This window comes from Mycteria americana, chromosome 26, assembly GCF_035582795.1.
Source record: "Mycteria americana isolate JAX WOST 10 ecotype Jacksonville Zoo and Gardens chromosome 26, USCA_MyAme_1.0, whole genome shotgun sequence".
In the NCBI taxonomy this organism is placed as follows: domain Eukaryota; kingdom Metazoa; phylum Chordata; class Aves; order Ciconiiformes; family Ciconiidae; genus Mycteria; species Mycteria americana.
The window spans coordinates 2,132,464-2,159,533 of record NC_134390.1 but is presented as its reverse complement, the minus strand read 5'-3'; the positions used below and the strand labels follow the sequence as shown (position 1 = coordinate 2,159,533).

The 27,070-nt window shown below is 71.2% G+C and overlaps 4 protein-coding genes across 4 annotated transcripts; 3 read left to right on the top strand and 1 right to left on the bottom strand.

Moving 5' to 3' along the window:
• Positions 1-688: 688 nt before the first annotated feature.
• Positions 689-2,830, bottom strand: LOC142421044 (tubulin alpha-1C chain-like). The gene is given in 4 exon segments (XM_075525492.1): positions 689-1,720; positions 2,363-2,511; positions 2,607-2,694; positions 2,696-2,830. Coding segments are annotated over 4 exon segments (1,245 nt in total). The 5' UTR covers positions 2,729-2,830; the 3' UTR covers positions 689-745.
• Positions 2,831-9,525: 6,695 nt separating this feature from the next.
• TUBA1A (tubulin alpha 1a) lies at positions 9,526-13,230 on the top strand. Its single transcript, XM_075525460.1, has 4 exons — positions 9,526-9,676; positions 10,932-11,154; positions 11,250-11,398; positions 12,071-13,230. The coding sequence occupies exons 1-4, from the start codon at positions 9,674-9,676 to the stop codon at positions 13,049-13,051; spliced, it is 1,356 nt and encodes a 451-aa protein (XP_075381575.1). The 5' UTR covers positions 9,526-9,673; the 3' UTR covers positions 13,052-13,230.
• Positions 13,231-15,731: 2,501 nt separating this feature from the next.
• Positions 15,732-19,614, top strand: TUBA1B (tubulin alpha 1b). The gene is made up of 4 exons (XM_075525461.1): positions 15,732-15,839; positions 17,061-17,283; positions 17,379-17,527; positions 18,428-19,614. Exons 1-4 carry the CDS (start codon positions 15,837-15,839, stop codon positions 19,406-19,408), a joined length of 1,356 nt encoding a protein of 451 aa, XP_075381576.1. The 5' UTR covers positions 15,732-15,836; the 3' UTR covers positions 19,409-19,614.
• Positions 19,615-20,235: 621 nt separating this feature from the next.
• LMBR1L (limb development membrane protein 1 like) lies at positions 20,236-25,808 on the top strand. Its single transcript, XM_075525457.1, has 17 exons — positions 20,236-20,384; positions 22,087-22,171; positions 22,489-22,525; positions 22,703-22,842; positions 22,934-23,037; positions 23,110-23,236; positions 23,354-23,422; positions 23,660-23,724; positions 23,857-23,932; positions 24,044-24,127; positions 24,344-24,420; positions 24,505-24,582; positions 24,678-24,751; positions 24,835-24,925; positions 25,196-25,262; positions 25,358-25,519; positions 25,612-25,808. The coding sequence occupies exons 1-17, from the start codon at positions 20,313-20,315 to the stop codon at positions 25,668-25,670; spliced, it is 1,467 nt and encodes a 488-aa protein (XP_075381572.1). The 5' UTR covers positions 20,236-20,312; the 3' UTR covers positions 25,671-25,808.
• Positions 25,809-27,070: the final 1,262 nt, after the last annotated feature.

Here is a 27,070-nt window from a genome sequence, read left to right as displayed (position 1 = left end):
AGCCGTGACTCGGCTCTGCCGGAGCCGCCATGTGCAGGGGCAGCGCTGGACAACGGGCTCTGCCCCCCCCCCCCCTCCCCCCCCCATCAGCGAGGGTGGTGCTTACGGGAAGGGGTCAGTGCCCTGCCCAGAGGCTGCAGGGGGGGGTCCCTCCCACCCAGGACCCCCCCACCCCCCCCAGCTCCGCAGAGCACTGCACAGAGCCCAGGTCCGTGCCAGGAGCAGCAGGACACCACGTACAGCCCATCCGCACCAGCCCTGCCCAGGGCCGCATCCTGCCCGCATGCCGGGGCGGGGGCCGGAGGGCAGCGGCTGGGGCAGGTAAGGACAGCCCTGGCCCGGGGAGGGCACCCCAGCCCGGGGGGGGGCTGTTCCCAGGGGTCCTCACCCCACCTGGGGACCCATCCCTGTGACAAGGAGCCCTGGGGACAATAGAGTGGGGGGGTATGAACCCCCCCCCCAGTGCAGGCAGCCTAGCGGGGCGTAGCAAACTCGCAGCACAGGACCCGGCCAAGGGACCCCGGTCCCACACAGCCCCCCCCACACCCCCCCCCAGTCCCTCTGCCAGCTGGCAGCAGGGCCAGGCAGCCAGCCCAGGCCAGCTCAGCCAGGACCCCCCCTCCCCTGGGGACGTCCCCCCAGGTCACCGCGAGGCGGATTGTGCTGGGACAATAAACGAGGCAAGATCGGAAAGAGCAATTTTAATGAACAGCACCACAGTGTAACCGGCAGAAGAGACAAGGCACTAGTATTCCTCCCCCTCCTCCTCGCCCTCCACGCTGTCGGCCCCCACCTCCTCGTAATCCTTCTCCAGGGCGGCCATGTCCTCCCGGGCCTCCGAGAACTCCCCCTCCTCCATGCCCTCCCCCACGTACCAGTGCACGAACGCCCGCTTGGCGTACATCAGGTCAAACTTGTGGTCCAGGCGGGCCCAGGCCTCGGCGATGGCCGTGGTGTTGCTCAGCATGCACACGGCGCGCTGCACCTTGGCCAGGTCCCCCCCGGGCACCACCGTGGGCGGCTGGTAGTTGATGCCCACCTTGAAACCGGTGGGGCACCAGTCCACGAACTGGATGGTGCGCTTGGTCTTGATGGTGGCGATGGCGGCGTTGACATCCTTGGGCACCACGTCCCCGCGGTACAGCAGGCAGCACGCCATGTACTTGCCGTGCCGTGGGTCGCATTTCACCATCTGGTTGGCCGGCTCGAAGCAGGCGTTGGTGATCTCTGCCACTGTCAGCTGCTCGTGGTAAGCCTTCTCGGCCGAGATGACGGGGGCGTAGGTGGCCAGCGGGAAGTGGATGCGGGGGTACGGCACCAGGTTGGTCTGGAACTCCGTCAGGTCGACGTTCAGGGCCCCATCGAAGCGCAGGGAGGCAGTGATGGAGGACACGATCTGGCTGATGAGGCGGTTGAGGTTGGTGTAGGTGGGCCTCTCGATGTCCAGGTTGCGGCGGCAGATGTCGTAGATGGCCTCGTTGTCCACCATGAAGGCGCAGTCGGAGTGCTCCAGGGTGGTGTGGGTGGTGAGGATGGAGTTGTAGGGCTCCACCACGGCCGTGGAGACCTGCGGGGCCGGGTAGATGGAGAACTCCAGCTTGGACTTCTTGCCGTAGTCGACGGAGAGGCGCTCCATGAGCAGGGAGGTGAAGCCGGAGCCGGTGCCGCCCCCGAAGCTGTGGAAGACCAGGAAGCCCTGCAGCCCCGTGCACTGGTCAGCCTGGAAGAGGGGAGACGAGGGGGGGCATGTTTAGTCCGGGCAGCAGCAGAAGTTGCTCCTTCCTCTGGGAGAGTCCCCAGCGGGGTCCAGAGCAGGTCAGCCATGGCTTCACACCCTCGTCCTCCCCAGACTGGGTGCAGCAGGAGCCACGCAAGCCTGCGGGCAGCCAGCTCAGCCTTTGATGTGCCGGGAGCTCCGCGAGCGCAGCCGGCGGCACAGCAGGTCCGGCCAGCCCTGTCCCAGCCCGGCGCCAGCCCCACCGTGGGAACCAGAGGTTCAAAGAACTCGGGCAGCCGCACCAGTCAAACCAGTGCTGCACCGGCACCCAAACCAGGGCTGCGCAGCCCCCCCCGCCCCCCGCCCCGGGCATGGGGCTTCCCATCCTCCTCCCCGCGGCCGGGCTTGGCACCGGGCTGGGACAGGGCCGCGCTGGCCCTGGGGCCGGTATGTCCCGTGTGGGCACTGGGCACAGCCCAGACCTGTCACCCACACCCCGGGGCAGCAGGTCCTCCCCGGGCAGCCCCACCTTCTGTCCCAAAGTGCTGATGGGGCAAGAAGGAGCTGCTGATCACCCCCCCCCCCCGGGGACCCAGCCACCCCCTGGGGATGGACCCACCCTGTCAGACCCCATGGGATGCTCACCAGCTTGCGGATGCGGTCGAGGACCAGGTCGATGATCTCCTTCCCGATGGTGTAGTGCCCACGGGCGTAGTTGTTGGCCGCATCCTCCTTGCCCGTGATCAGCTGCTCGGGGTGGAAGAGCTGCCGGTACGTCCCCGTGCGCACCTCGTCTGCGGGGAGAGCCCGCCCGCCCCGTTAGCGCCCGCACCCCGCTAACACCGGGCATCCCCTTCCCGCCGGCCCCCCCACGGCCCCCCGCGCTCACCGATCACCGTGGGCTCCAGGTCCACGAAGACGGCCCGCGGCACGTGCTTGCCGGCCCCCGTCTCGCTGAAGAAGGTGTTGAAGGAGTCGTCCCCCCCCGCCGATGGTCTTGTCGCTGGGCATCTGCCCGTCGGGCTGGATGCCGTGCTCCAGGCAGTACAGCTCCCAGCAGGCGTTGCCGATCTGCACGCCCGCTTGGCCCACGTGGATGGAGATGCACTCGCGCTGCGGGGGCACGGGGGGGGCTCGGGCTCAGCTGGGGGCACCCCCACCCTAACACCGGTTGGAGCCGTTCACCCCCCACTACCCCAGAGCCAGGAGTTGGGGTTCTCTGGGGTTACTCCCAGTCCCCTCCACTCCCAGTCCCCTCCACCCAAGGCCTGCACTGGGACAGGGACAACCTCGGTCCCCTCCCGCAGGGCTGCCCGTCACACCCCCCCCCCCCCCCCGGTTCGGGTGCCCCCCCGGGACCCACGGAAGGGGGAATCCCGCCTTCCTCCACCGGCCCTTGCACAACCCGGCCCCCACCCTTCCCCGTCAGCGCCAGCCCTGACCCACGGGGATGGGCGCCCGGCCGGCAGCCGGCTCCACTCGGGGCACGACCAAACCCCGGGCCCGGGAGGAGTTTCCCCCGTCCCGGCCGCTGCTGGTGGTGCCCGGGCCGGGGGGAGAGCGGGGGCTGCCCCCGCCATCGCCCCACGCTGCCGTGACTCATCCCACCCGCGCTCGCTGTCCCCAGGGAGAGGGCGGCAGTGGGGTCCCCCCGGCTCCCCCACGTCCCCCTCGGGGCAGGTTCCCCTCCCGGCTCGGGGAGCTCCAGGGGCGGCCGGGGGGGGCTGTGGGGACGTACCCGGGACCTGCGTGGGAGTCCGGGCCACGCGGTGCACCCCGGCGTGGCCTCACACGGAGGGGCAGGGAGCCCGGGGGGGGGGGGGGGGGGGGGGGATCGGCACGGCTCCAGCCCCCCCCCACACCGGGGGTCACACGAGGCCCCACGTCCCCCCCACCTCAGGCCCTGCCCGGATGCGTGCAAGTGCTCGGGCAGCCCCAACCCCACGGGGTGTCCCGGACACGCGAGGAGCCTTCCCCCCTCTGGATTGCAGCCCCACGAGCTGCCGTGGACACGGGGGGCCCCGCCACCCGCCCTACCCCTCAGCCCCACGCGCTGCCCGGGGGGGGGGGGGGGGGGGGGGGGTGTCCCACACTCCCCCGGCCCACGGGGCGGTGTCCCCCACGGCGCGGTGTCCCCACGCCCCCGGCCCTCACCATGGCCGCTCACTGCCCGAACCGTTACGGAGCCGCTGAGGAGGGAGGCGAGGGGCGCCGGGCGGGGGCCCCCCCCTCATATACCCGGGAGGGGGCGGAGCCTCCTGCGGGGGCGGGGCGTGATGGGCGGGGCACCGCCTTTTCCCCCGCCCCTCCGGGATTACGCTGCCCCGTCAGCCACGCCCTGCCCGCCCGCCACGCCCTCGCCGCCCCGCCTCGATTCCGATTGGCCGGTTCGAAAGTCGGCGAGGGTTGCGTAGGCGGTGACGTCGAGAGAGTGGAATGCGGAGGGCGGGAGGCGGGGCGAGGGGCGGGGCGTTGGGGCAGGAGGGGCGGGGCGGGGGCGGGAGGGGCGGGGCGGGGGGCAGGAGGGGCCGGAGGGCGTCAGGGGCAGCGGGGCTGGGGGGGCATTGGGGTGGGGGGGCTTTAGGGGGGCTTTAGGGGCGGGGGGGGCTCAGCCGGGGGTAGGAGGGGGCCCTGCACCCCCCGGCCGCAGCCCCAGGCCCGGGCTCTGCCCAGGGAGCACCACGGCCCAGCCTGGGCTGGGGGCCACGGGGATCCAGCGGTCCCCGTCCCCGTCCCTGTCCCCATCCTTGTCCCCGTCCCCGTCCCGTTCCCGTGGGAAGCCCCGCGGGCACCCGCCGCGCCGGCTCCCGCTCCCGGCCGCCGCCAGTGTTCCCCTGCCAGCCCCTGGGGCGGCTCCTGGGGGGAACCCACGCAGGGGCAGTTCCTGTGGGGCAGGACGGGCGGGGCGGGGCGGGGGGGGGTCACCCCACGCTCACCCCCGGGGAGCAGCACCCTGTCCTGCCCTGGGCCCCCTCCTCCACCCTGCGCTGGGGTGAGCGCGGGTTGGGGTCACGTTCCCAGGGCCAGGTTTGGGGACAGCGTGGGGGCACGGGCAGCCCCGGAGCCCCCCACGCTGGGCTTCGCACCCGCCCCCTGTAGTGGGGTCACCCCCTTGGTGTGTGTCCCCTGGCAAAGGGACCCTGTCCCCATGCAGGACTGCTCTGCAGAGAGCTGAGGGTGGGGGGACCAGGATGTCCCCGAGGGACCAGCCACAGCGAAGCCCCCCCCTGCCCCCGGGGAGGCTCCTGGCATGGCCGAGAGCAGCGCGTCCCTGCGAGGCCACCGAGTCCCCCTGGGGTCCCTGTCCCCCCCCACCCCAAGGCTGCACCCGGCACCCCCTGCACAGCGCCATGCACAACGGCTGAGCCAGGACCCCAGGGCATGCCCCATGTCCCCCCCACTCCCTGGGCACCCCCCGTGTCCCCCCCACTCCCTGGGCACCCCCCATGTCCTCCCCACTCCCTGGGCAACCCCCGTGTCCCCCCACTCCCTGGGAAGCCCCCATGTCCCCCCCACTCCCTGGGCACCCCCAGTGTCCCCCCACTCCCTGGGCATCCCCCATGTCCCCCCCACTCCCTGGGCATCTCCCACGTCCCCCCCACTCCCTGGGCACCCCCAGTGTCCCCCCACTCCCTGGGAAGCCCCCATGTCCCCCCCACTCCCTGGGCATCTCCCACGTCCCCCCCACTCCCTGGGCACCCCCAGTGTCCCCCCACTCCCTGGGAAGCCCCCATGTCCCCCCCACTCCCTGTACATCCCCTATGACCCCCCCACTCCCTGGGCATCTCCCACGTCCCCCCCACTCCCTGGGCACCCCCAGTGTCCCCCCCACTCCCTGGGCAGCCCCCATGTCCCCCCCACCCCCTGGGCACCCCGGTGTCCCCCCACCCCCTCAGTGCTGGCACCCGCCTGGGGCCAGGGCAACCGGTGTCCCCACGACACCCGCTCCTTGAGCCACCCATGCCACCGGAGCCCCCCAAGGACCCCCCCCCCCGGCTCCAGGGGCCTGCTGGGGGTCAGGAGGTGCTTTTGGGGGGGCTGGGCAGAGCAGGGCCCCCCCAGCAGTGGGGTGCCTCCGCCTCGCCCCTGCCGCCGCCGCCGCCCCGCTCCTTTCTTGCAGGCTTTGCCGCAATGCGGTGCTGCCCTGCAAGCGCAAGCGAGGCTGCAGGCCCCCTCCCCACGGCAGCGTGGCCGCAGCCCCCTGCACCCCGCGGCTGCCTCCCCTGCGCCCTGTCCTGCCCCTCGTGTCCCCCCCGGTGTCCCCCCTCCCCGGGGCTGAGCCTCCCTTTTGTCGTGGCTCCCGCAGTGCCGGGAGGGAGCAGGAGCTGCGGGGGCGGGGGGGGGGGGGGGGGGCACAGGGCACCCAGGCTGCGGGGGTACGCGGTGACACCCCCCCCTGCTCCCTCCCATGGAGAAGGGGTCACCCGCTGCGCCCAGCACCAAGGGGTGGGGGGTCCCTTGCCCTGCCCTTCAGAGGGGGGCTGCAGGGTTGGGCGCGGGCAGGGGTGGGGTGCCACCGCCTCCGCCGTGCCCCTCCAGCCCCCCAGTCCCCACCCCGAGCCAGCCGGGGGATGGCGGGGCCTGGCCGGTGCCCCCCGCTGCACCAGGGCCTCATCCTGCACCCCCGAGCTGCCCTGTCTCTCCGTCTCAATGAACCCGTCACATCGGCGGTGGCAGGGGAGGGACGGGGGGACAGCGCGGGGCGCTCGCATGCCGCATTCTGCGGGAAAACAGGTTAAAAATAGCAGCAGCCGGTGCCCCTGGGGACGTTGCCCCCTCCCTGGGAGCCGCCGCAGCCCCCGATGGGGCCGAGACCCCCCGATCCCTGGGGACGGATGCGTCCCAGCCACGGGGTGTGAGGTCACCAGTGAGGGACCCCCCAGGAAGGGCCCAAACTGGGGGGGCTGGAAACCTCGGCCATGCCATGGGCAGGGAGCCAGCGGCCGGGAAATCAGCCCACGCCGGCTGTGCCGCCGGAGGGGGAGCGGAGACGCCGGCTCTCGAAGCCCCCCGAGATGCCCAGCCTGGGTTGGGGGGCAGCCCATGGGCAGGGCTGGGGGCTCTGCGGTGGCCGGGGGGGACCCCGGTGGGGCCGACGGCCTGTCCTGCTCGGTGGTGCCCGGGCAGCGGACATGGCGGGGGGGGGCAGCAACAACGTCACCAGGAGCCACCGCGTTGCTACCAACAGTCAACACAGCCGCGAAGTGCCGGGGGGGGCTGGGAGCTGGGCCAGACCCCCCCCCCCCCACGGGCACACACTGGGGCTGGACATCGGAGGGGCCCCGGGGCTGGTGACCCCCATGGCAGGGTGCGGTGGGGCTGGGCGTTGGGGGACCCCAGGGTCTGTGTACCCCCCCCCCCCGGCACGGCACAGCGGGGTCAGGCACTGGGGGGCCGCGGGGATGGTGCCCCCCGCCCCCGGCACAGCAGGGCCAGGCAGTGGGGGGACCCCAGCCCCGTCTCCCCACACCCCCCACGGCCAAGCCCCCAGAATGGATGTTGGGGAAGGGTAATATGGGGGGGGGGGTCCCAGGCTGTCTCCTAGCAACCGGTCTCCTAGCAACCCCGCCACCATGGCCCGTTGCCTGGCAGCGGTCGGCGCGGGGACGAGTGGCCTTCCATACAGAACGAGATGGGAAGGGGCGGGGGGGGGACCCCGGCACCCAGGGCCCCTCACCCTGCACCCCGCATCGCCCGGGGGGGGCTGAGCCGCCCGCCACCCCACGGTGCAGCACCCCCTGCCCACGGCTCGGGGGACGGGATGGGCAGTGACCCCCCCCCCGGCCTGGAAAGGGGGTCCCCGAGGCGGGGGCTGCTGTGAGCCCCCCGCACCCCAGGCCCTGGGGACGCCGTGGGGACGCCCTGCCAGGCCCCACGCCGGGGCTGAGGGCTCGGGGCCGTGGGGAGACAAAGGCAGGAGATGTTTCCCCCACGAGGACCGACCTGGTGTGGGGCTGGGGGCTGGGGACTGAGCCGCTTTGGGGGGGCCAGGGTCCCCCTAAACACCCATTTGCAAGAAGGACCAGCCTGGCGGGAGCCGAATCTGCCGGAGCCCCTCCGCTCGCACAGCCAGGGCCCCCCGGTCCTTTGTTCTGGCGGGCGATGCCCAAATCCCGGCCCCTCTTTGTCTGCAGCCCCGGGGGACCCGAGCCCCGGCCCCTCCCTGCTCCCACCCCGCTTCAGCAGCACCCCAAAAACACCGGGTCGGCAGAGCCTGAACAAAACCAGGAGGAATTGTTCAGCAAAAAAATAGAAGAAATAAAAGCTGGAAGAAAAAGAGGAAGAGGAGGAGGAAAAGGGGAAAAAGGAGTAGGAGAAAGAACAGGAGGAAGAAGAACAGGAAGACGGGGAGAAGCGGTTGGAGTCAGTGATCTTCAGGGTCTTTTCCAATCTAAATGGTTCAATGATTCTATGATTCTGTGACACGGGGCTGGCAGTGGGGACGTGGGGCTGGCGGCGGGGACGTGGGGCTGGCGGCGGGGACGTGGGAACCTGGAGCTGCCCAGAAATCTGCATAATGTGGAAATGCAGAGAAAAATGTGATTTCTCAGCAGGGGGGGGGCCATGCTGCAGCTCCACCTGCGGCAGCTGGGGCCAGCCCTGCCCGCGCGTGCGGCGGTGGGTCACGCCCTCTGCAGGGACTGAGCCCCCCAGAGCCCCCCGCCTCAGGGGGACAACCCCCCCGGCCCCCAGCCCCAGCCACTGTGGGCTTTGCAGGGACAAACGGGGAGGGGAAACCCCGCGGGGCTGCAGGGCCGTTGGCCTGGGGGGGCCGTGCAGGGGCTGCAGCGGATGGAGGGGTGGCCGGGGGACGCGTGGCCCGGTGTCCCAGCTGTGTCCCAACCCCCAGCTGCCACAGAGCAGCTGCCGCTCGGTCCAGGCCCCCCAGCCCCAATAACCACGCTGGGAGCCACCTCAGGGCTTTGTCCCCCATGTCCCCCCGCTGTCCCTGTCCCCCCCAGCCCTGCTCGTCCCCGGCTGCCCCGGGGGAAGGCGCTTTCTCCCCCGGTTGGGCCCCGCGGGCTGGTTTCTGCTGCCCGAGCAGACAAAGAGGCGCTGGAAGGGACGGGGCACGGCCGGGAAAGGGCCAGGCTGCGGCCAGGACAGGCACGGGGCCACGGTGGGGACGGGGGCCAAGACGTGGCTGGGAACCAGGGCACTGGGGCATGGCCAGGCACGGGGACAGTGTCCCTGGGGATGGGGACAGGGGCATGGCTGGGGACGGAGACCAGGGTGTGGCTGGGGATGGGGACCATGGTGTGACCGGGGATGGGGACCAGGGGCATGGCTGGGGACGGAGACCAGGGTGTGGCTGAGGATGGGGACAAGGGCACAACTAGGAACCAGGGCAGTGGCCGGACAGGGGGGAACGGTGGCACAACTGGGGATGGCGACCGGGGGCGTGGCTGGGAATGGGGACCAGGGTGCGACCGGGGATGGGGACAGGGCCACGGCTGGGGGACCAGGGCAGTGGCGCACGGCCAGACTGGGACGGTGGCACAACTGGAGACGGGGACCAGGGCCCGTGGCCGGGGACAGCGGCTTGGCCAAGAACGGGCACCGGGCCGCGGCGGGGCCACGCCTGGGGACAAGGGACGCGGCTGGGGACAGGGACCCGGGCACGGCGGGGCGGGACAAGGACACGGCCGAGGCCCAGACGGCGGGCGGGCAGGAACGGCGGCGGGGCCGGTCCGCGGCCGCCGCAGCCCCCGGTCCCGTGTCCTCCCCCCCCCGCCCCCCCGCCCCGCCCGGCCTTTGTCTGCGGCCCCGGGGGGGGGCATTACCCTCATCCCGCCCCGCGCCAATGGCCGCCGGCCGCCGCCGCCCCCGGCCCCGCCGCCCGCCCCGCCCCGCCGCTCCTATAAAGCCCCGCACCGAGCCCCGCGCTCCGCCGCGGCCTCTTACATCGACCGCCTCAGCGTCGGCTGTGAGACCGCCCCGGAGCCGACCGCCGCCATGGTGAGACGGGGTGCGGGGGGGTCCCCGGTCCCTCTCCCTCTGGTCCCGCCATTGTCCCCGGTCCCGTCCCTCCCCCCCCCCCCCGCCCCGCCCGGGATGGGCCCCGGGGCTGAGCCCGCACCGGGCGTGGCTCCCGTTACGCCGGGCAGGAGGGGTAGCCCGGGACCCGGCCCCCTGAGAGCGGCTCCCGTTAAATGGGGCTGGATGGGTCCCCCCTGCCTTCCCCAGGGCTGAGCACCCCCACCGGGCGCGGCTCCCGTTAAAACCGGGCCGGATGGGGCCCCCGGGACCGAGCCCCGAGCCTGCACCGGGCATGATGCCCGTTAACCAGGCAGGATGGGGCCCCCGGGACCGAGCCCCGAGCCCGCACCGGGCATGATGCCCGTTAAACCGAGCAGGATGGTCCCTGGGCCGAGCCCCGAGCTGCAACGGGTGTGGCTCCCGTTAAACTGGGCAGGATGGGTCCCCGGTGCTGATCCCCGAGCCCGCACTGGGCGTGGCTCCCGTTAAACCGGTCAGGATGGGTCCCCGGTGGTGAGCCCTGAAGCCCGTACTGGGCGTGGCCCCGGTTTGACGAGGCAGGATCGGGCCTCCCCTTCCCGGTACAGAGCCGCTGTCCCACACTGGGTGTGGCTGCCGTTAAAACCGGGCATGACAGACCCCCCCCCCCCCCCGGTGCTGAGCCCTCAGCCTACACGGGCCCCGGTTTAACGGGCAGAATGGGTCCCCCGGTGTGGGGTGTGGCCCGGGTGCAGTGGGGCAGGATTGGGCCCCCCCCAGTCCCCGCACTGGGCGTGGCCCCGGTTCAAGGGGACCCGAGCGGGCAGGATGAGCCCCCCCCCCCCCCCCCCCGGGCATTGCTGGTCTCAACAGGGCGGGTAGGGCAGGATGGGGCCCTCGGCGCTCCCCGTCTTGCCCTGGGTGTGGCCTTAGTCCCTTGGGGCAGGATGAGCCCCCGGTGCTGAGCTCCCCATCCCACACCGGGCAGGGTCCCAGCTCCCTCGGGGGGGGCAGGATGGGGACCCCCGGAGCTGAGCACCCCCCCGCACTGGGTGTGGGGGTCCCCCCTGCAGCCCTCGGTGCCTGCCAGGGCCCTGAACAATAGGGTGCGGCTGGGCAGGATCTGGCCCTTCCCAGCTCGGTGCCAGCCCATCCTGGGGACAGCGTCCCCGCGGGGTCCTGGGTGGGTGCTGCAGCTGGGGGGGGGGGGAACACAGAGCCTGGGAGTGACACGGCCCCACGTCCTGCCCCACAGCGTGAGTGCATCTCCATCCACGTGGGCCAAGCGGGCGTGCAGATCGGCAACGCCTGCTGGGAGCTGTACTGCCTGGAGCACGGCATCCAGCCCGACGGGCAGATGCCCAGCGACAAGACCATCGGCGGGGGGGACGACTCCTTCAACACCTTCTTCAGCGAGACGGGGGCCGGCAAGCACGTGCCGCGGGCCGTCTTCGTGGACCTGGAGCCCACGGTGATCGGTGAGCGCGGGGGGCCGCGGGGGGGCCGGCGGGAAGGGGATGCCCGGTGTTAGCGGGGTGCGGGCGCTAACGGGGCGGGCGGGCTCTCCCCGCAGACGAGGTGCGCACGGGGACGTACCGGCAGCTCTTCCACCCCGAGCAGCTGATCACGGGCAAGGAGGATGCGGCCAACAACTACGCCCGTGGGCACTACACCATCGGGAAGGAGATCATCGACCTGGTCCTCGACCGCATCCGCAAGCTGGTAGGGGCAGGGGGGGCTTGTGGGCGGCGAGCGGAGGACAAAGACTCAGTTCTCGGTCTCGCCCTCCCCTCTGGACTAGCCAAGCTGGGTTTAGATTTAATATATTAATTAATGTTAATCCTGTTCTGCAGCGGCTGCCATTGGCCGGCAGCGGGACGTGGCGCAGCTGGGGCGTTGGAGCTGCTCCACAGCGCCGCAGCCCCCGGGCGCCGGTGGTGCTGAGCTGTGCAATTCCTTCTTTGTTCCCACTTGGCTCTCGCCACGGCCGAGTCCAGCTGCGTGCGGCTGGGGATGAGCGTCCCGGTGACTGCGCAGGCGGTGGCGGCTCCAACCGGCCCCTCCTGCGGCCGTGCTGGCCCCGCTCCCCGATGCCCAAACCCTGTCCCCAAACCTGTCCCCATCCTGCTGCCGAGCCGGTGGCACCCGGCCCCCCTGTGAGGTGCTTCTGGCCACTCTCCCACCCCGGGGGCCAAGGGGTTTCACTGGGGGATTCACCACTCCCATGAGTCAGTGCCCAACAGATGGGGTCAGGGCCACCCTGTCACCCATCCTGGTGGCTCCTGCTCTGCTGCTGGAAATCCCCCGAACGTCCTCATGAGGCCACAGAGAGGAAGGAGCAACTTCTGCTGCTGCCCGGACTAAACATGCCCCCCCTCGTCTCCCCTCTTCCAGGCTGACCAGTGCACGGGGCTGCAGGGCTTCCTGGTCTTCCACAGCTTCGGGGGCGGCACCGGCTCCGGCTTCACCTCCCTGCTCATGGAGCGCCTCTCCGTCGACTACGGCAAGAAGTCCAAGCTGGAGTTCTCCATCTACCCGGCCCCGCAGGTCTCCACGGCCGTGGTGGAGCCCTACAACTCCATCCTCACCACCCACACCACCCTGGAGCACTCCGACTGCGCCTTCATGGTGGACAACGAGGCCATCTACGACATCTGCCGCCGCAACCTGGACATCGAGAGGCCCACCTACACCAACCTCAATAGGTTGATAGGCCAGATCGTGTCCTCCATCACGGCCTCCCTGCGCTTCGATGGGGCCCTGAACGTCGACCTGACGGAGTTCCAGACCAACCTGGTGCCGTACCCCCGCATCCACTTCCCGCTGGCCACCTACGCCCCCGTCATCTCGGCCGAGAAGGCTTACCACGAGCAGCTCTCGGTGGCGGAGATCACCAACGCCTGCTTCGAGCCGGCCAACCAGATGGTGAAATGCGATCCACGGCACGGCAAGTACATGGCGTGCTGCCTGCTGTACCGCGGGGACGTGGTGCCCAAGGATGTCAACGCCGCCATCGCCACCATCAAGACCAAGCGCACCATCCAGTTCGTGGACTGGTGCCCCACCGGTTTCAAGGTGGGCATCAACTACCAGCCGCCCACGGTGGTGCCCGGGGGGGACCTGGCCAAGGTGCAGCGCGCCGTGTGCATGCTGAGCAACACCACGGCCATCGCCGAGGCCTGGGCCCGCCTGGACCACAAGTTTGACCTGATGTACGCCAAGCGGGCGTTCGTGCACTGGTACGTGGGGGAGGGCATGGAGGAGGGGGAGTTCTCGGAGGCCCGGGAAGACATGGCCGCCCTGGAGAAGGATTACGAGGAGGTGGGGGTGGATTCGGTGGAAGGGGAGGGAGAGGAGGAAGGGGAGGAATACTAAACTCTCACAAGGGTGCTGCTCTTACAGGGAACATAACCTAGTTGAAGACCCCCCCGAGGGTCTGTAGCAGTGTGTGTGCCGCGGTCTGTCCTGTTCAATGGTCTGTGCTTCAGTGGAAAAGTCTTACAGACCCACCCGTCCTCTCCCGTGGGTCTGAATAAAAAGCATTCCCTGTCTTACCACCCGCCTCTGGTGTCTTTACTCCGTGCTGCGATGTCCCTCCCTGGGTTTGGGCGCTGTCCCCGACAGCCTGTGGCACGGCCCCGGCGTCCCTGGCTGCACCCGGGGTTTCCAGCCTGGTCCCTGAGTGTGTGCCTGGGGTCGGGCTGAGCCCAGCTCCCCCCAGCCCCCCCCCAGCCCTGTGCTCCCCAAACTGGTCCTCCCTCCCCCTCCTGCTGCTGGGCTGCCCCCCATGTGTGCCCCCCCGCCCTTGCCCTGCCTCTGTAGCAGGGGCTGGGGGGGGGTTTCTTAGGACCAAGTGAGCACAGGGGGTGGTTTAACTCTTCCTGGGGGGCTGGGGATCTCTGACACCCCCCCCTCCAGTTTGGCAGAAGCTGGGGGGGGGGGGCTCTGCTGCCTGCTGTGCCTGGGCAGGGGCTGCGTTGTCTCAGGGGGTCCCAGTTGGTTGGGGGGGGGGGGTCCTGCTCCCCACCATGGGTGGGAGCACTGGGGCTGCAGGTCCTCAGTCCCCAGGGGGCTGAGAGTGGCCCCTTCATCCTGCTGGGTGGCCGGGGTGGATGGGGCTCCCCCCGCTCTGCCCCCCCCCCCCCATCTGTGGTGCGTCCTGAAGTCCCTCTGTCCCCTCCTGCAGGGGAGAAGAGTGGCCCTGGCTGTGCAGGTCCTGGCAGCCCCAGTCACTGGGAGGGGGATAGGGGGCGGGCCCCCCCCCCCCCCCCCCCCCCCCCCAGTTCTGCCTGGGTATGGGTGGGGGGAGCCAGGCCTCACTGTCCCGTTCCCCCCCCTCTTGCTGCTGGCTCACGGCTCCGGTCATGAATAAATAATAAAGGGGAAGTTGAATGCGGAATGAAACTCGAGTGGGTGCTGCAGTGAGGGGCAGGGTGTGCTGCGGTGGGGGGGGGGGGGGGGGGGAGAACAACACGCCCCAGGACACCCCCCCTTCCCCGGGCCCCCGCAGCCCCTGGGACCACCATGCCAGAAGTGCCAGCTCCTGGCAGGGTGACGATGAGCGGGGCTGGGAGCGGCTTCTTCCCCCGGCCAGGGTCGGGCACCACGTTGGCGTCCCTCGGAGCCGAGCTGGCCCCAAGTGCCAGCTGGGACCCCCGCACCGAGGTCGGCCGTGGGAGCCCGGTGTGGCCGGGGGGGGAGAAGACCCCTTCCCGGCGGGAGCGGAGGTGCCGGGGCGGCCATGCGGCAGCCAGGCGAGGCAAATGGCGGGGAGCCACGTCACCCGCTGCAATGCAGCTGCGGCGGATGCCGCTGCGCCAGCCCCAGCCCTGCGCACCCCAGGGTGGCCCTGGCGTGGGGTGGTCCCGGCGTGGGGTGGCCCCGAGGGGGGGGACACACACACACAGGGGGGGCCCTGGCAGCGCGTGGCGGCGTGTGGTGCCGAAGGGGCCGCTGGGTTGTCCGCAAAGCTCTCGGCAAAACAGGAAGGCGGATTACTGGGAGCAAATAGCTGCGGGGATTAGATGGGGGCTGGGGCCGGCCCCCCCCGGCTCCCCCCGGCCCCCCGCGCCGGGCACCCCGCGGCCTCGCAGCCGGGCAGGGAGCTGCACCGAGCAAAGGCACCCGGGGGGGGGGCACGGTGGGACCCCACCGCATCCCCCCCATTTTATGGGCATTGCAGCGGTGCCTGCAGTGGGCGAGGGGGAGTGGGGCGGGCCGGGGGCCCCGCCTGGGGGGCGGGGGGGTCCTGTGCTGCGGACACGGCTGAGACAAAGCCCACTGCGGGGTGTGTCCCCCCCCCCGGCAGATCGAGCGGGGTCTGCCCCCCCCCAGTGCAGATGCAGCAGGGTCTGCCCCCCCTCCCCAGTGCAGATGCAGCGGGGTCCCGGTGCCCCCCCCTCGCGGCAGGATTCAGGGCTGTGGGGGCCACCAGCAGATGGGCTGGGGGGGGCCCCGTGGGGTGCAGATGGGCCGGGGGGTGTTGGGGGGGGTCTCTCCAGGCTGCAGATGGGCTGGGAGGGGCCCCTGGGGTGCAGATGGGTCGGTGCGGGGGGGGGAGGGGTGGTGCAGATGGGCCGGGGGCGCGGCGGGGGGGGGGGGGGGCGGTGTCCGGCCGGAGAAGCCGATTAACGGCCCCGGGACATGGGGGGGGGGGGGGTCTCCGGGCGCGGCAGCACGTGCCGCCCCCCCCATGTCGCAGTTTTCCTCTGCAGCGGAGCCGCACCGGGCGGGGGGGGAGGAGGGGGGGGGCGGGAGCGGCCGTGCCCCCCTCCCCCCCCCCACTCCGCAGCAAACGCAGAGGGGGGGGGGCTGATGACCGCGGGGGGGTGTCAAGCCCCCCGGTGCCCCCCCCCCGTGTGGGGGGGACCCTTCGCAAGCCCCGGGCGAGCGCTGCACCCCGCGGGGGGGGGGGGGGGGCCCAAAGCCCCGCAGCGCCCGCCCGGCAGCGGGGGGGGGAGGAGGCGGGGCGCGCCACGCGTCGCAGCCAATCCGCGGTGGTGAGCGCGTGGATGGGCGGGTGCGGAGGCCAATAGGGGTGTGGGGCGGGGGCGCCCGGCCCGCCCCCCGGGCCGGTATATAGGGGGGTGCCCGGGGGCGGCTGCAGCCTGGTACTTGCGTCGATTCCTTGCTTGTCGGGACGAGTAACCGTGCTGCAGCCATGGTGAGGGGGGACTGCAAAATGGGGGGGCTGGGAAACGTGGGGCGGGGGGGAGGAAGAGCTGGAGGGCGAGGGGGATTGGGGGGGAACAGGCAGGAGCGGGGGGACAGGGATGGGGGGCATACGGCAGAGCGGGGACTGGGGGGGTGACGGGGAGGGGCAGAGCAGGGACTGGGGGGGTCGGAGGGGGAAGCAGAGAGGGGGCTGGGGGGGGCAGAGCAGGAGGGGGGGAGAGCAAGGGCTGGGAGGGGCAAAGCTGGGGCTGGGGGGGGCAGAGCATGGGCTAGGGGTGCCGCCCTTGCCGGGGGAGCACAGCGCACCTGGGGGGCCAGCACGTGGTCCCGGGTAGCGCCCCCCCCCCCCCCGGTGGGGGCGGGGCTCTGTCCCGCTTTTGGCGCCCAGCCCCGACCGTTACCGTTCCCGCGCGCGGGAAGGCGCGGGACGGGGGTAGAGCCCCGCCCCCGTCCCGACGTCACCAACTGCCCCCAAATCCAGCCCTAAACCCCCAATCTCACGCACCCCCCCCGTGGCGGGGGCAGAGGGTCCCTGCTCCCCCCCCACCCCTTCCCACTGCGCTCCTGGCACCCACCCGAGTCCAACCCCTTGCGGCTCATCCTGCTCCGTGGTTCCTGGGGGAGCCCACACGGTTCCCCCCCAAATCCGAGGCTTCCCCCCCCCGGGGGGGAGGAATGCGTGGGAGCAGGTGGTGCGGTGCAGGGTGCGGCCGGGAATGTGCCGGACCCGGGGGGGGGGGGGGTGGGACGGGACACGGAGGGGACAGAGGGACCCGGGGGGGGGGGGGGGTGACGCCATCGGCCCCCCCCCGGGTGGTTTTGGGTCAGCTGGTGCCGTCATGTCCCCGCTGCTGCGCTGCGTGCTTCCTCCTCCTCTTCCTCCTCCTCCTGCAGCGCAGCCTCGCCCTGCCCGTGCTGCGGGGCTGCAAAATGTCCTCCCTGGGCGCCATTTGGAGGCCTGATGCGGGGTGGGCTGACCCCCCCCGGACCCCCAGGGCTGTGCCAAATGGTGGCTCCGGTCTGTCCCCAAACACGTGTCGTCCCCCCCGCCTCTCCCCCGGGGCAAGCTCGGCTCCTGGGCTGCCCCGCGCTGCTCAGCCGGAGGTTTGGGATGGCACCGAGTCGGCTCCGGGCGGTTGAGCCGGGGCGCAACCGGTGTTAGGGTGGGGGTGCCCCCAGCTGAGCCCGAGCCCCCCCCGTGCCCCCGCAGCGCGAGTGCATCTCCATCCACGTGGGCCAAGCGGGCGTGCAGATCGGCAACGCCTGCTGGGAGCTGTACTGCCTGGAGCACGGCATCCAGCCCGACGGGCAGATGCCCAGCGACAAGACCATCGGCGGGGGGGACGACTCCTTCAACACCTTCTTCAGCGAGACGGGGGCCGGCAAGCACGTGCCGCGGGCCGTCTTCGTGGACCTGGAGCCCACGGTGATCGGTGAGCGCGGGGGGCCGTGGGGGGGCCGGCGGGAAGGGGATGCCCGGTGTTAGCGGGGTGCGGGCGCTAACGGGGCGGGCGGGCTCTCCCCGCAGACGAGGTGCGCACGGGGACGTACCGGCAGCTCTTCCACCCCGAGCAGCTGATCACGGGCAAGGAGGATGCGGCCAACAACTACGCCCGTGGGCACTACACCATCGGGAAGGAGATCATCGACCTGGTCCTCGACCGCATCCGCAAGCTGGTGGGTACAAACCCCAGGTGGTGCCGGTGCCGCCGCAGCCGGTGGGGAAAGGGGAACCCTCTGGTGTGACCTGGGTGGCAACAAGGAGCCGGGCTGTGCCTGCAGGGTCTGGGTGCATTTTGAGGTTCTTGACACCCTGCGTCAGGTCGGGGCACCCTGTGGGGTCTGGATCCCGTGAGTGGAGATCAGGATCAGCCCCTTCCCCTCCCCACAGGCTGAATCCCCTTCCTCAGGACCCTGCAAACCCACCGCGGCCGCAAGCCCAGGACAGGCACCCTGAGGGTGCAGTGTGCCTGGGGGCGAGATGGGGCTTGGGGGGAGGCTGGCTCACTTCTGCCCTTGGGAAAACCTTATTTCACCCCTTTTTTTAGGGTCATGTGAGGTTTCTCCTTAATCTGGACTCTGATCCTTCTTGACCAAGTGCTTATGAGCAGCCGTGCCGAGTGGTTAACTCGTGCTGGGGCAGCTCGCGCCCCGGGAGGGGGGTGCTGGTGCGCGGCAGCCCTCGATGGCTGCCAGCCTCCTGCCCAGGCAGTGGCCCCACGATGGCGGCTCTGGATGCCCCAACACGCTCCTGTGAAGCGCCGTGGGTTTCCCCTTCCCCAAAGCAGACCGCCTGGGCTGTGCTGGGCGCAGGCGCAGAAAGGAGCCCAGTGTCCCCCAGTCCCCGTGGGAAGGGGCCCCTTTCCCAAGGCAGGCCGTGCCGATGCACAGGGCGCTGTGGCTGGAAGCGGCGCTGGGGCACTCGGGCAGGTGCCTGTCCCTGCCTGCGTCCCCGAGATAAGAGTCCCCAAAGGTCTTAGATCCTGGGGTGAATATTTGCCTTCCTGCGCAACTCGGTAGCAACTTAAATTCAGAATTACTGACAGATCGGTCTTGTTTTCTCTTCCCCTCTTCCAGGCTGACCAGTGCACGGGGCTGCAGGGCTTCCTGGTCTTCCACAGCTTCGGGGGCGGCACCGGCTCCGGCTTCACCTCCCTGCTCATGGAGCGCCTCTCCGTCGACTACGGCAAGAAGTCCAAGCTGGAGTTCTCCATCTACCCGGCCCCGCAGGTCTCCACGGCCGTGGTGGAGCCCTACAACTCCATCCTCACCACCCACACCACCCTGGAGCACTCCGACTGCGCCTTCATGGTGGACAACGAGGCCATCTACGACATCTGCCGCCGCAACCTGGACATCGAGAGGCCCACCTACACCAACCTCAACCGCCTCATCAGCCAGATCGTGTCCTCCATCACGGCCTCCCTGCGCTTCGATGGGGCCCTGAACGTCGACCTGACAGAGTTCCAGACCAACCTGGTGCCGTACCCCCGCATCCACTTCCCGCTGGCCACCTACGCCCCCGTCATCTCGGCCGAGAAGGCTTACCACGAGCAGCTCTCGGTGGCGGAGATCACCAACGCCTGCTTCGAGCCGGCCAACCAGATGGTGAAATGCGACCCACGGCACGGCAAGTACATGGCGTGCTGCCTGCTGTACCGCGGGGACGTGGTGCCCAAGGATGTCAACGCCGCCATCGCCACCATCAAGACCAAGCGCAGCATCCAGTTTGTGGACTGGTGCCCCACCGGTTTCAAGGTGGGCATCAACTACCAGCCGCCCACGGTGGTGCCCGGGGGGGACCTGGCCAAGGTGCAGCGCGCCGTGTGCATGCTGAGCAACACCACGGCCATCGCTGAGGCCTGGGCCCGCCTGGACCACAAGTTTGACCTGATGTACGCCAAGCGGGCGTTCGTGCACTGGTACGTGGGGGAGGGCATGGAGGAGGGGGAGTTCTCGGAGGCCCGGGAGGACATGGCCGCCCTGGAGAAGGATTACGAGGAGGTGGGGGTGGATTCGGTGGAAGGGGAGGGAGAGGAGGAAGGGGAGGAATACTAAACGCTGGGTTCCTTCTGTCGCTGTAGCATGTCCACAAAATGTCTGCTTCAAACACTTCGGCTTTCTCGTGCACTGGGTGGGGTTCGGCCCCGTGGGCCCGGCTGGAGGGACGCGCTGCTCTGGCTGGGCTCGTGCTCTCTCCGACGTGATCGTGTCGGTTTTCCATGTGTCTGTACCATGTCTGTGAATAAAAGGCTTTAAGAGAAGCTGCCGCTGTGTCGGATACAAACCCTCTGTGTCAGCGCCTGCAGCTCCCCGGGGCCGCCTGGCCCGGGCCCATGGGAACAGACTGGCCCTATTGTCTGTGCCCAGTGAGACGGCGGGGGATGGCAGCGCTTCTGCCACCCCTTCCCCTGCTCCTCCGTTCCCGGGGAGGGGGTGAAGTCCGTCCCCCCCCCGGGTGCTGCGCGGTGGGGGGTCTGCCGGGGCACCCTGGGTGATGCTGCCTGGGCTGGAGCTGCCTTGGGTGCCCCCAGCAGTGGGGCAGCCTGGCCCTGCCCCCCTCGGCCCCCCCCCGGGGATTAACCCCCCCTGGGGATTAGGCCTGTCCCGGGGATTAGGCCTGTCCCAGCTCCTAATCCCGGCTCCGGCCCGCCCGGGGGGGCTGCGCCGGGGCTGCTTCCCCCCCGTGGGAGCGGCGGCAGGGCCCCCTCAGCCTATCGGAGCGTCCCGCGCCGCCCTCGACCAATGAGCGGTGCTTCATTCACCGCCCAGGGCCAATGGGGGGAGGAGGCGGGGCTCGGTGCGGCTCTTTCAGCCCGTGGCGGCGCGGATACATTGTAGCCAGTACCGGACGCGGGGGGCGGGGCCGAGCCGGGAGGGGCGGGGCCACGCGGCTCGGTCCTTCCCCGCGGCAGCACCGGCCCCGCAGCACCGGCCCCGGCCCGGCCATGCTGGCCGCAGCATGGCCCCTGTGGAGCAGGACGCGCTGGCCCTGCGGCAGCAGCTTTTCCACGAGAGAGTCCGCGAGTGCATCGTGAGTGCGGGGGGCCCGCGGCCGCGGTGAGGGGCGGCGGGCGGGGGAAGGGTCCCGGTGTGGCGGGGAGCCGTGGGTCGGGGCTGGCAGTCCGTAAGCCTCCCGGAAGGGTCGGGTTCCCCGGCGGCAGCTCTGGGGTCCGGCCGCCGCTGTGCCCCACGCCCGGCCCTTATCGGTGCCAGAGCCGCGGCGGGCGGCCGTGCGCCCCGCAGATAGCGGCGGGTTCCCGGGGCTGAGCCGGGCCGAGCCCCGGGCGCGACCCCTCTGCCCGCTCCGGCCCCGCCACCGCCCAGCGCCTGCGCTGTCCCGGCTGCCCCCCGCAGCACTGGGGTCCCGCCGTGCCGGAGCCCTGGGGCTGGGCCCCCCCTGCCCCCACCGGGAGCCCCTGGGCGAGCGAGAGGGCCGGGGGTGCCGGGGTGCGGCGGTGTCAGAGCCAGGCCAGACCCGTGCCAGGCTCCTGGCTCTGTCCTTGTCCCCAGGCCAGCAGCTCTCCCCAGGGTGCTCCGTGTCAGCGGGAAGGGGCCCCGCAGAGCCCCCCAAGCTGTGGGCACCTAACGGGTGCCTACGGAGGGAGGCAGCTGGGTCTGCTCCTCTGGTCCCGCTCTGCCGGCCAGGGCACCCGCTGCCACGGGCTCAGGGATGGGGACCACCCAGGCGTCCTGGTCCTGGCGTCTCCCGAGGGCCCTCCGGGATGCTGCATGCAGGGCGGCCAAGCGGGCTGTGACCCGCAGTGCCGGGGTGGCCCTGCCACGGCCCAGTTTGGTGCCTGTGGGGAGGAGCTGGTGGCCAGAGCCTGACATCTCTGCCCTGGAGCTCCTCAGACCTTCACCCCGACCTGTCCCGGGGAGCCGCATCTCACCCAGGGGCTCCTGGCTCAGCACGGCCAGCGTGGAGCTCGCTCGGCCGGACTTCGCTGAGTCCGGGAGGTGTTGGGGGTCCCCCGGCCAGGCAGAGCTTTGGGCTGCGGCGTACAGCCCATGACAGGAGGGGACCTGCGGCCTGAGACCCTTCCCTGGGCGGAAGCAGGAAGGGGAGGACCTGCTGGGCACTGCCTCTCCGGGGGTCCGGAGCCGGGCCGGCTCCCAGGGCTCTCTGCCACCCCACCCGGCAGATCCCGAGGACCCCCGCCCAGCCGAGCCCCCCGGGCCGGGCAGGAGGGAGGTGCCGCGGCTGCTCCGTTTTGCCTGTGCCAAGGTGGCGGGTTTGGGCGACCTTTCCCCATCCTGCCGCGTACCCAGTGGGATGAAAGGTCGCTGTGTTCCTCGAACGTCGCCTGCTCCGGCCGGACCTCGGCGTGCCGGCGGGGGTGGGAGGGACGCCACAACCGGCCTTGGCGCCCGGCTCAAGGCTGTTCCCACAGCTCTGCCGGGCGCTGGTGCCAGCGGCGCGAGGGCTGCGGGGTCGGGCGGCGCTGGGGCAGGACGGGTGTCCCACGGCTGACCCAGAGCTGCCGGGTGGGGTCTCCCCAGGGTCTCAGCAGCCCCTCTGGCCCCCCGGCTGCTGCGGCAGCTTGTGAGCGCCCACGGGTGAGCCCTGGGTGCAGCCCCCGTGCACGGGCAGGGCCGAGCACACGTGCGGGGTGTAACCAGGGCCAGGAGCGGAAAAACAAATAGGGTGGAGCTGATGGGGCCGGCGGCATCGCCCGGGGTGGGAGCGCTGCCCCCCGGGCCTGCCTGTGCTGCCCGCGCTCCTCTGCCTGCAGATCTGCACCCTGCTCTTCGCCAGCCTCTACATCCTTTGCCACTTCATCATAACCCACTTCAAGAAGCACACGGACTTCACGGCAGGTAGGAGGGCGGGAGCTGCCGGAGCCGGGCGGCCGCTGGCGGCCACATTCAGCCTCCCCAGGGCTCGTTCCTCCATCGCTTTCTGCCTCCCCCGGGAGCCCAGGTCCCGCGCAGCCTGGGTTGCTGTGGCATCGGTCGCTGCGGAGCAGCTCTGCGGCTGCCACGGGAGGGGAGCGGAGCCCAAATCCCCTGGGAGCGTTGCTGTAGCATTTGGAGCGGGGGAAGGTTTGGGAGCGGGCAGGGGAGCAGGCAGGGAGCGATGCTCCGGGCAGCCCTGCCTCCCCCAGCCCCGTTGGTTTGGGTTTTTTGCCCCACAGTTCACGATGACGAGGATGCTGCTGTCAACAGGATTGCGTAAGTTCCTGCCCGTCCCGCTCCCTGCCTGTGGGATGTTTGGCCGCTTCCTCTCCCTGCCCGGCCGGGATGCCGGGTCCCCCCAGCCCGCGGGGGCCGGTGACCCTGGGGGCCGTGGCCGGGCTGTGACGCCTGCGGGGGCCCAGACACGGTGCCGGAGCTGATGCTCGTCCGCAGGCTGGGGCTGTGCACCTTCACCCTGGCCGTGGCGCTGGGCGCCGTGCTCCTGCTGCCCTTCTCCATCATCAGCAACGAGGTGCTGCTCTCCTTCCCCCAGAACTACTACATCCAGTGGCTGAACGGGTCTCTCGTCCATGGTGGGTGCGTGGGGCGGCCCCAGGGTGCCCCGAGGGGTGTGGGTCAGGATTGCTCTCCCGGGAGCTCACCCCACACCGTCCCCCCCTCCAGGCCTCTGGAACTTGGTCTTCCTCTTCTCCAATCTGTCCCTTGTCTTCCTCATGCCCTTCGCCTACTTCTTCACCGAGTCCGAGGGCTTTGCGGGATCCAAGAAGGTAGGTGGCCCTGCGGGTGTGTCCCCCCCCCGGACCCCCATCTCCCGCTCCTCGCTAACCCCACTCCCGCAGGGCATCATGGCCAGGGTGTACGAGACGTCGGTGGTGCTGCTGCTGCTGACGCTGCTGGTGCTGGGCATGGTCTGGGTGGCCTCTGCCATCCTCGGCAACGACGCAGCCAGCCGCCAGTCGCTCTACGGTGGGTGCTGCTGGGAGCCCTGGGGCTCTCCCAGCTCTGGCCGGGCAGGGTCAGGCCGCGTGCTGAAGGGGAGGAGGGATGCCCGGTGCCGCTGGCCTGACCCTGCCGTCTCCGCAGACCTCTGGGAATACTACCTGCCCTACCTCTACTCCTGCATCTCGCTCTTCGGTGTGCTGCTTCTGCTGTGTGAGTCGTGGGACGTTCCCCCGAGGTGCCCCGGCCCCGGTGGCCCATCCTGCGCTGGGTGCGGGCCCCCCGGGGTGCCCGGCTGGCAGCAGGGGCTGCTCCCTGCAGATGGTGCTGGGGTCTGGAGGGGTCACAGTGCAGGGCTGAGCCCCCAGTCCCTATCCAGGACCCTTCTGGGGGCGAGGGGAGGGGTAGGATGCTGGGGGACCCCCTGCTCAGCCTCTCCTCCCGCCGCAGTGTGCACCCCCTTTGGCCTCTCCACCATGTTCACCGTCACAGGGAAGCTGCTGGTGAAACCCCGGGTAAGGTGTCCCCCCCCCAAGTCCCGCTGCCCCGGCCTGGGGGCTTGCTGTCCCCGGGGCTGCCCTCTGGGCATGGGGGGGCCATTCACCCCCCCACCGCCGGCTGCTCATGGGCTCCTCACCCATCCCCAGCTCCTGGAAGACCTGGACGAGCAGCTGAGCTGCACAAGGCTCGAGGAAGCCGCTGTGTCCCGCAGGATCTCCTCCGGTGGGTGCCCGGCACGGCCGCTGGCTGGGAAGGGCGGGCTTGGGACCCCTCTGCCCCACCACATGGGAGCCCTCAGCCCCCACGAGCCCCTCGGCATCTCCTCCCTGGCAGGCAAATCTTCCTGCTGGCTGAACCTGAACGTGGAGCTGCTGCGGGAGCAGTTCTTCGCCATCCGGAGCAAGAGGCGGAAGCTGGGTAAGGAGCCTGGGGGGGGCAAGCCCAGGACGCCTGGGTTGTCTCCAGCTTGGCACTGGGAGCACTGGTTCCCTGGGAGCCTGTGCCCCACGGAGGGTATGAAATGGGGTGGGGGCTGTAACCCCCTGTCCTGACACCTCAGGACCCCCCTCAATCTCCTGCCCTGGGGTGGGGGTTCGTGCTCCCCTCTCACCCCGGCACGTCCCCTCCCCGCAGAGCTGCGGTACCGAGCGTCGCCCTGGCAGAGGAACCTGGGCTACCCCCTGGCCATGCTGGGCCTCCTGGCGCTGACGGTGAGTGGCCCTGGGCTCCGGGGGGAGCTGGGGCTCGTCCCCGTCCCCTCCCGGCCGCCCTCACTCCCTCCCTGCTCCTCCCAGGGCATCTCCGTGCTCATCGTCTGCTTCCACGTCCTGGAGCTGCTGCTGGACGATGCCGCGATGCCCCGGGGCATCCAGGTACCCAGGCGGGGGGACAGGGGACAGCGAGGAGTCGTGTCCCACGCTGGCCCGGGGACCGCTCCCCGCCAACGTGCCTCTTCCTCTCCCCGCAGGACGCGTCCCTGGGCCAGGTCTCCTTCTCCATCTTTGGTTCCTTCGGAGCTGCCCTGCAGGTCGTCCTCATCTTGTATCCTTCAGGCGGGCACTCGTGTCCCCAGCGCTGTCCCCAGGGCCGTCCCACCCCGTTCTCCTCCTTAACGCCCCTCCCAGGTACCTGATGGTCTCCTCCGTCGTGGGCTTCTACAGCTCCCCCCTCTTCACCCGGCTGCTCCCCGAGCGGCAGGACACCCCCCTCACCAAGGTGGGAGCACCATGCTGGGGCTGGGGGGGTTCCGGTCCCCCTCGGGGTGCAGGAGCCCCGGTCCCCGCAGTGCATGGTTGTGCGTGACCCCGTGCACTGTGCGGTGTCCCCACGCGAGGGCACCACGCGTCCCCCCGCCTCCCGCTGCCTCCGGCACAGCCCCGGGTCTCCGGCACTGGGAAGCCCCTTCCCCAGCCCGGGGGGGGGGCCAGGCCCTACGGCAGCGCTGCCCCCCCGCCCCCCCCCAAATGCTCCTTCCTCTCCCCCCAGATCATCGGGAACTGCGTCTCCTTGCTGGTGCTCAGCTCGGCCCTGCCCGTCTTCTCCAGGACGCTGGGTGAGCCCCTGGGGGGGCCAGGGTGACCCCGGGACTGGGGTGACCCCAGGACTGGGGTGCCCTGACCACCCCCCTCCCCCCCCCCCCCCCCGCAGGGATCACCCGTTTCGATCTCCTGGGGGACTTTGGCCGCTTCAACTGGCTGGGGAACTTCTACATCGTCTTCCTCTACAACATGGGCTTTGCGGGGCTCACCACCCTGTGCCTGGTGAAGAGGGTCTCCTGGGCCGCCCAGGCCGAGCTCATCCGCGCCTTCGGTGAGGGCGGGGACGCGGGGACACGGGGACGGGCGCTGCGGTGTGTCGTGTCCCCCCCCCACCCCCGGCTCTCACGCTCTCCCTCTGCCCAGGTCTGCACAAGCTGCCGCTGCCCGTGGCGCGCTCCCGGCCCCCCAGCAAGCCCTGCTAGGGCTGGGGGACGGGGACGTGTCCCCCCACACCGCGGCGGCCCCCAGGACGGCCACCAGCCGCAGAGCCGGCCCCGACGGCGCCTGGTGCTTCAGGGATGTCGGAGCCCCCCAGGGAGAGCTGAGACCCCACGGGGGGGGGGGGGGGCTGCCCCCCCCGCTCTACCTCAGCCTGTTGCACTACTGAGCCTTGGCCTTGAGCCGTGCCCCCGTCACACGGCACGGGGTCCCCCAGGGGCTGCGCTGGCTGCGGCCCCCCCCACCCCGTTTACATACCTCGTGTAAGAGCAGCCGGGCCCCCCCCCGCCCGGTGCTGCCCCGGCTGCTCCCTGGCGTGCGGTTGGGTTTTAAATGTCCCCCCACCCCGGGGACTGTCCTGACGCTGCGGTGGGGGCCCCGTGCCCCCCTGCCCAGTCACTCCACACCCCATCCCTGTGTCACCCTGGGGCTGCCGGGGGACACTGGTTGTCCCCCACCCCGAGTGGGGTCCCCAAAGGCAGAGCAGGGCTGAAGGGTCCCGGGGAGCAGGGAACGAGCTTCCCCCCCCCCGGCAGCCTGGTGTGACGAATCTGTCGGGTCTCTGTTACCACAGAACTTGTTTGGAGCAATAAACAAAGTCTTTTTTTTATATATAAAAATACCTGAATCTGGGGGGGGTTGTTCCCCCTGAGGGCAGGGCTGAGTGTGGGGGAGCAGGGGGGGCTCCCTGCCTGCGGGGGTCCAAGTCCTGCCCCCCCCGCCCCCGGGGGCCATAATTAACCCTCTTCCTGGCTGGGGCTAACGAGCTTCTTCCAGGAAGGGCCGAAGGTGAGGGCAGCTCCCGGGACCCCGGGGGTGTCGGGGGGCACTGGGCTGCTTCAGGGGGGGTCACTGGGCTGCTTCGGGGGGTGGGGGAGGGCTGAGCTGCCCCCAGCGAGGAGCACGGGGGGGGCTCCGGCCCCTGTTTTCCTTGGGGAGGGGGGATCGCGCGGCCGGAGCGGAAACTGCCCCGGGAATCGGCCCCCCACCCATCCTGCCCCGGCTGGGGCCGAGCCAGGCTGCCCCCCCCATGACGGGGGTGGGGGGCCCGGGCCCCCCCTCGCCCCCCCCGGCCGGGGCCGTGCAGGAAGCGCAGGAAGCCTGGTTTATATTGCAGGAAATGAGGCCATCGGTGCCCGCGATTTCCCCGCGACCTGCTCCCCTCCCAGTCACCCCGGGCTGGCACCGGGGCTGCGGGGGGGCCGCGGGGGGCCGCCCCCCCCCCCCGATCCGCTCCCAAGCCCCCACCGCCCCGCTGCTGCCTCCTGCCCTCGCCGGGGCCCTCGGCACCCTGGGGTGCTTCGCCGGGAGCTCTGGGGGTGCTGGGGGGGGGCCCGGCCTCAGTCCCGGGGGGAGCCCCGTCCGGGGGGTGCCCTGTTCCCAT

Excerpts from the sequence above, each read along its gene's own strand:
- TUBA1A (XM_075525460.1), top strand. Across the intron at positions 11,155-11,249 it reads CCTGGAGCCCACGGTGATCG|ACGAGGTGCGCACGGGGACG; the intron begins GTGAGCGCGGGG and ends CTCTCCCCGCAG. Across the intron at positions 11,399-12,070 it reads TCGACCGCATCCGCAAGCTG|GCTGACCAGTGCACGGGGCT; the intron begins GTAGGGGCAGGG and ends CCCCTCTTCCAG.
- TUBA1B (XM_075525461.1), top strand. Across the intron at positions 17,284-17,378 it reads CCTGGAGCCCACGGTGATCG|ACGAGGTGCGCACGGGGACG; the intron begins GTGAGCGCGGGG and ends CTCTCCCCGCAG. Across the intron at positions 17,528-18,427 it reads TCGACCGCATCCGCAAGCTG|GCTGACCAGTGCACGGGGCT; the intron begins GTGGGTACAAAC and ends CCCCTCTTCCAG.
- LMBR1L (XM_075525457.1), top strand. The coding sequence starts at position 20,313 with ATGGCCCCTGTGGAGCAGGACGCGCTGGCCCTGCGGCAGCAGCTTTTC. Across the intron at positions 20,385-22,086 it reads AGAGAGTCCGCGAGTGCATC|ATCTGCACCCTGCTCTTCGC; the intron begins GTGAGTGCGGGG and ends CTCTGCCTGCAG. Across the intron at positions 23,423-23,659 it reads CGGTGTGCTGCTTCTGCTGT|TGTGCACCCCCTTTGGCCTC; the intron begins GTGAGTCGTGGG and ends CTCCCGCCGCAG.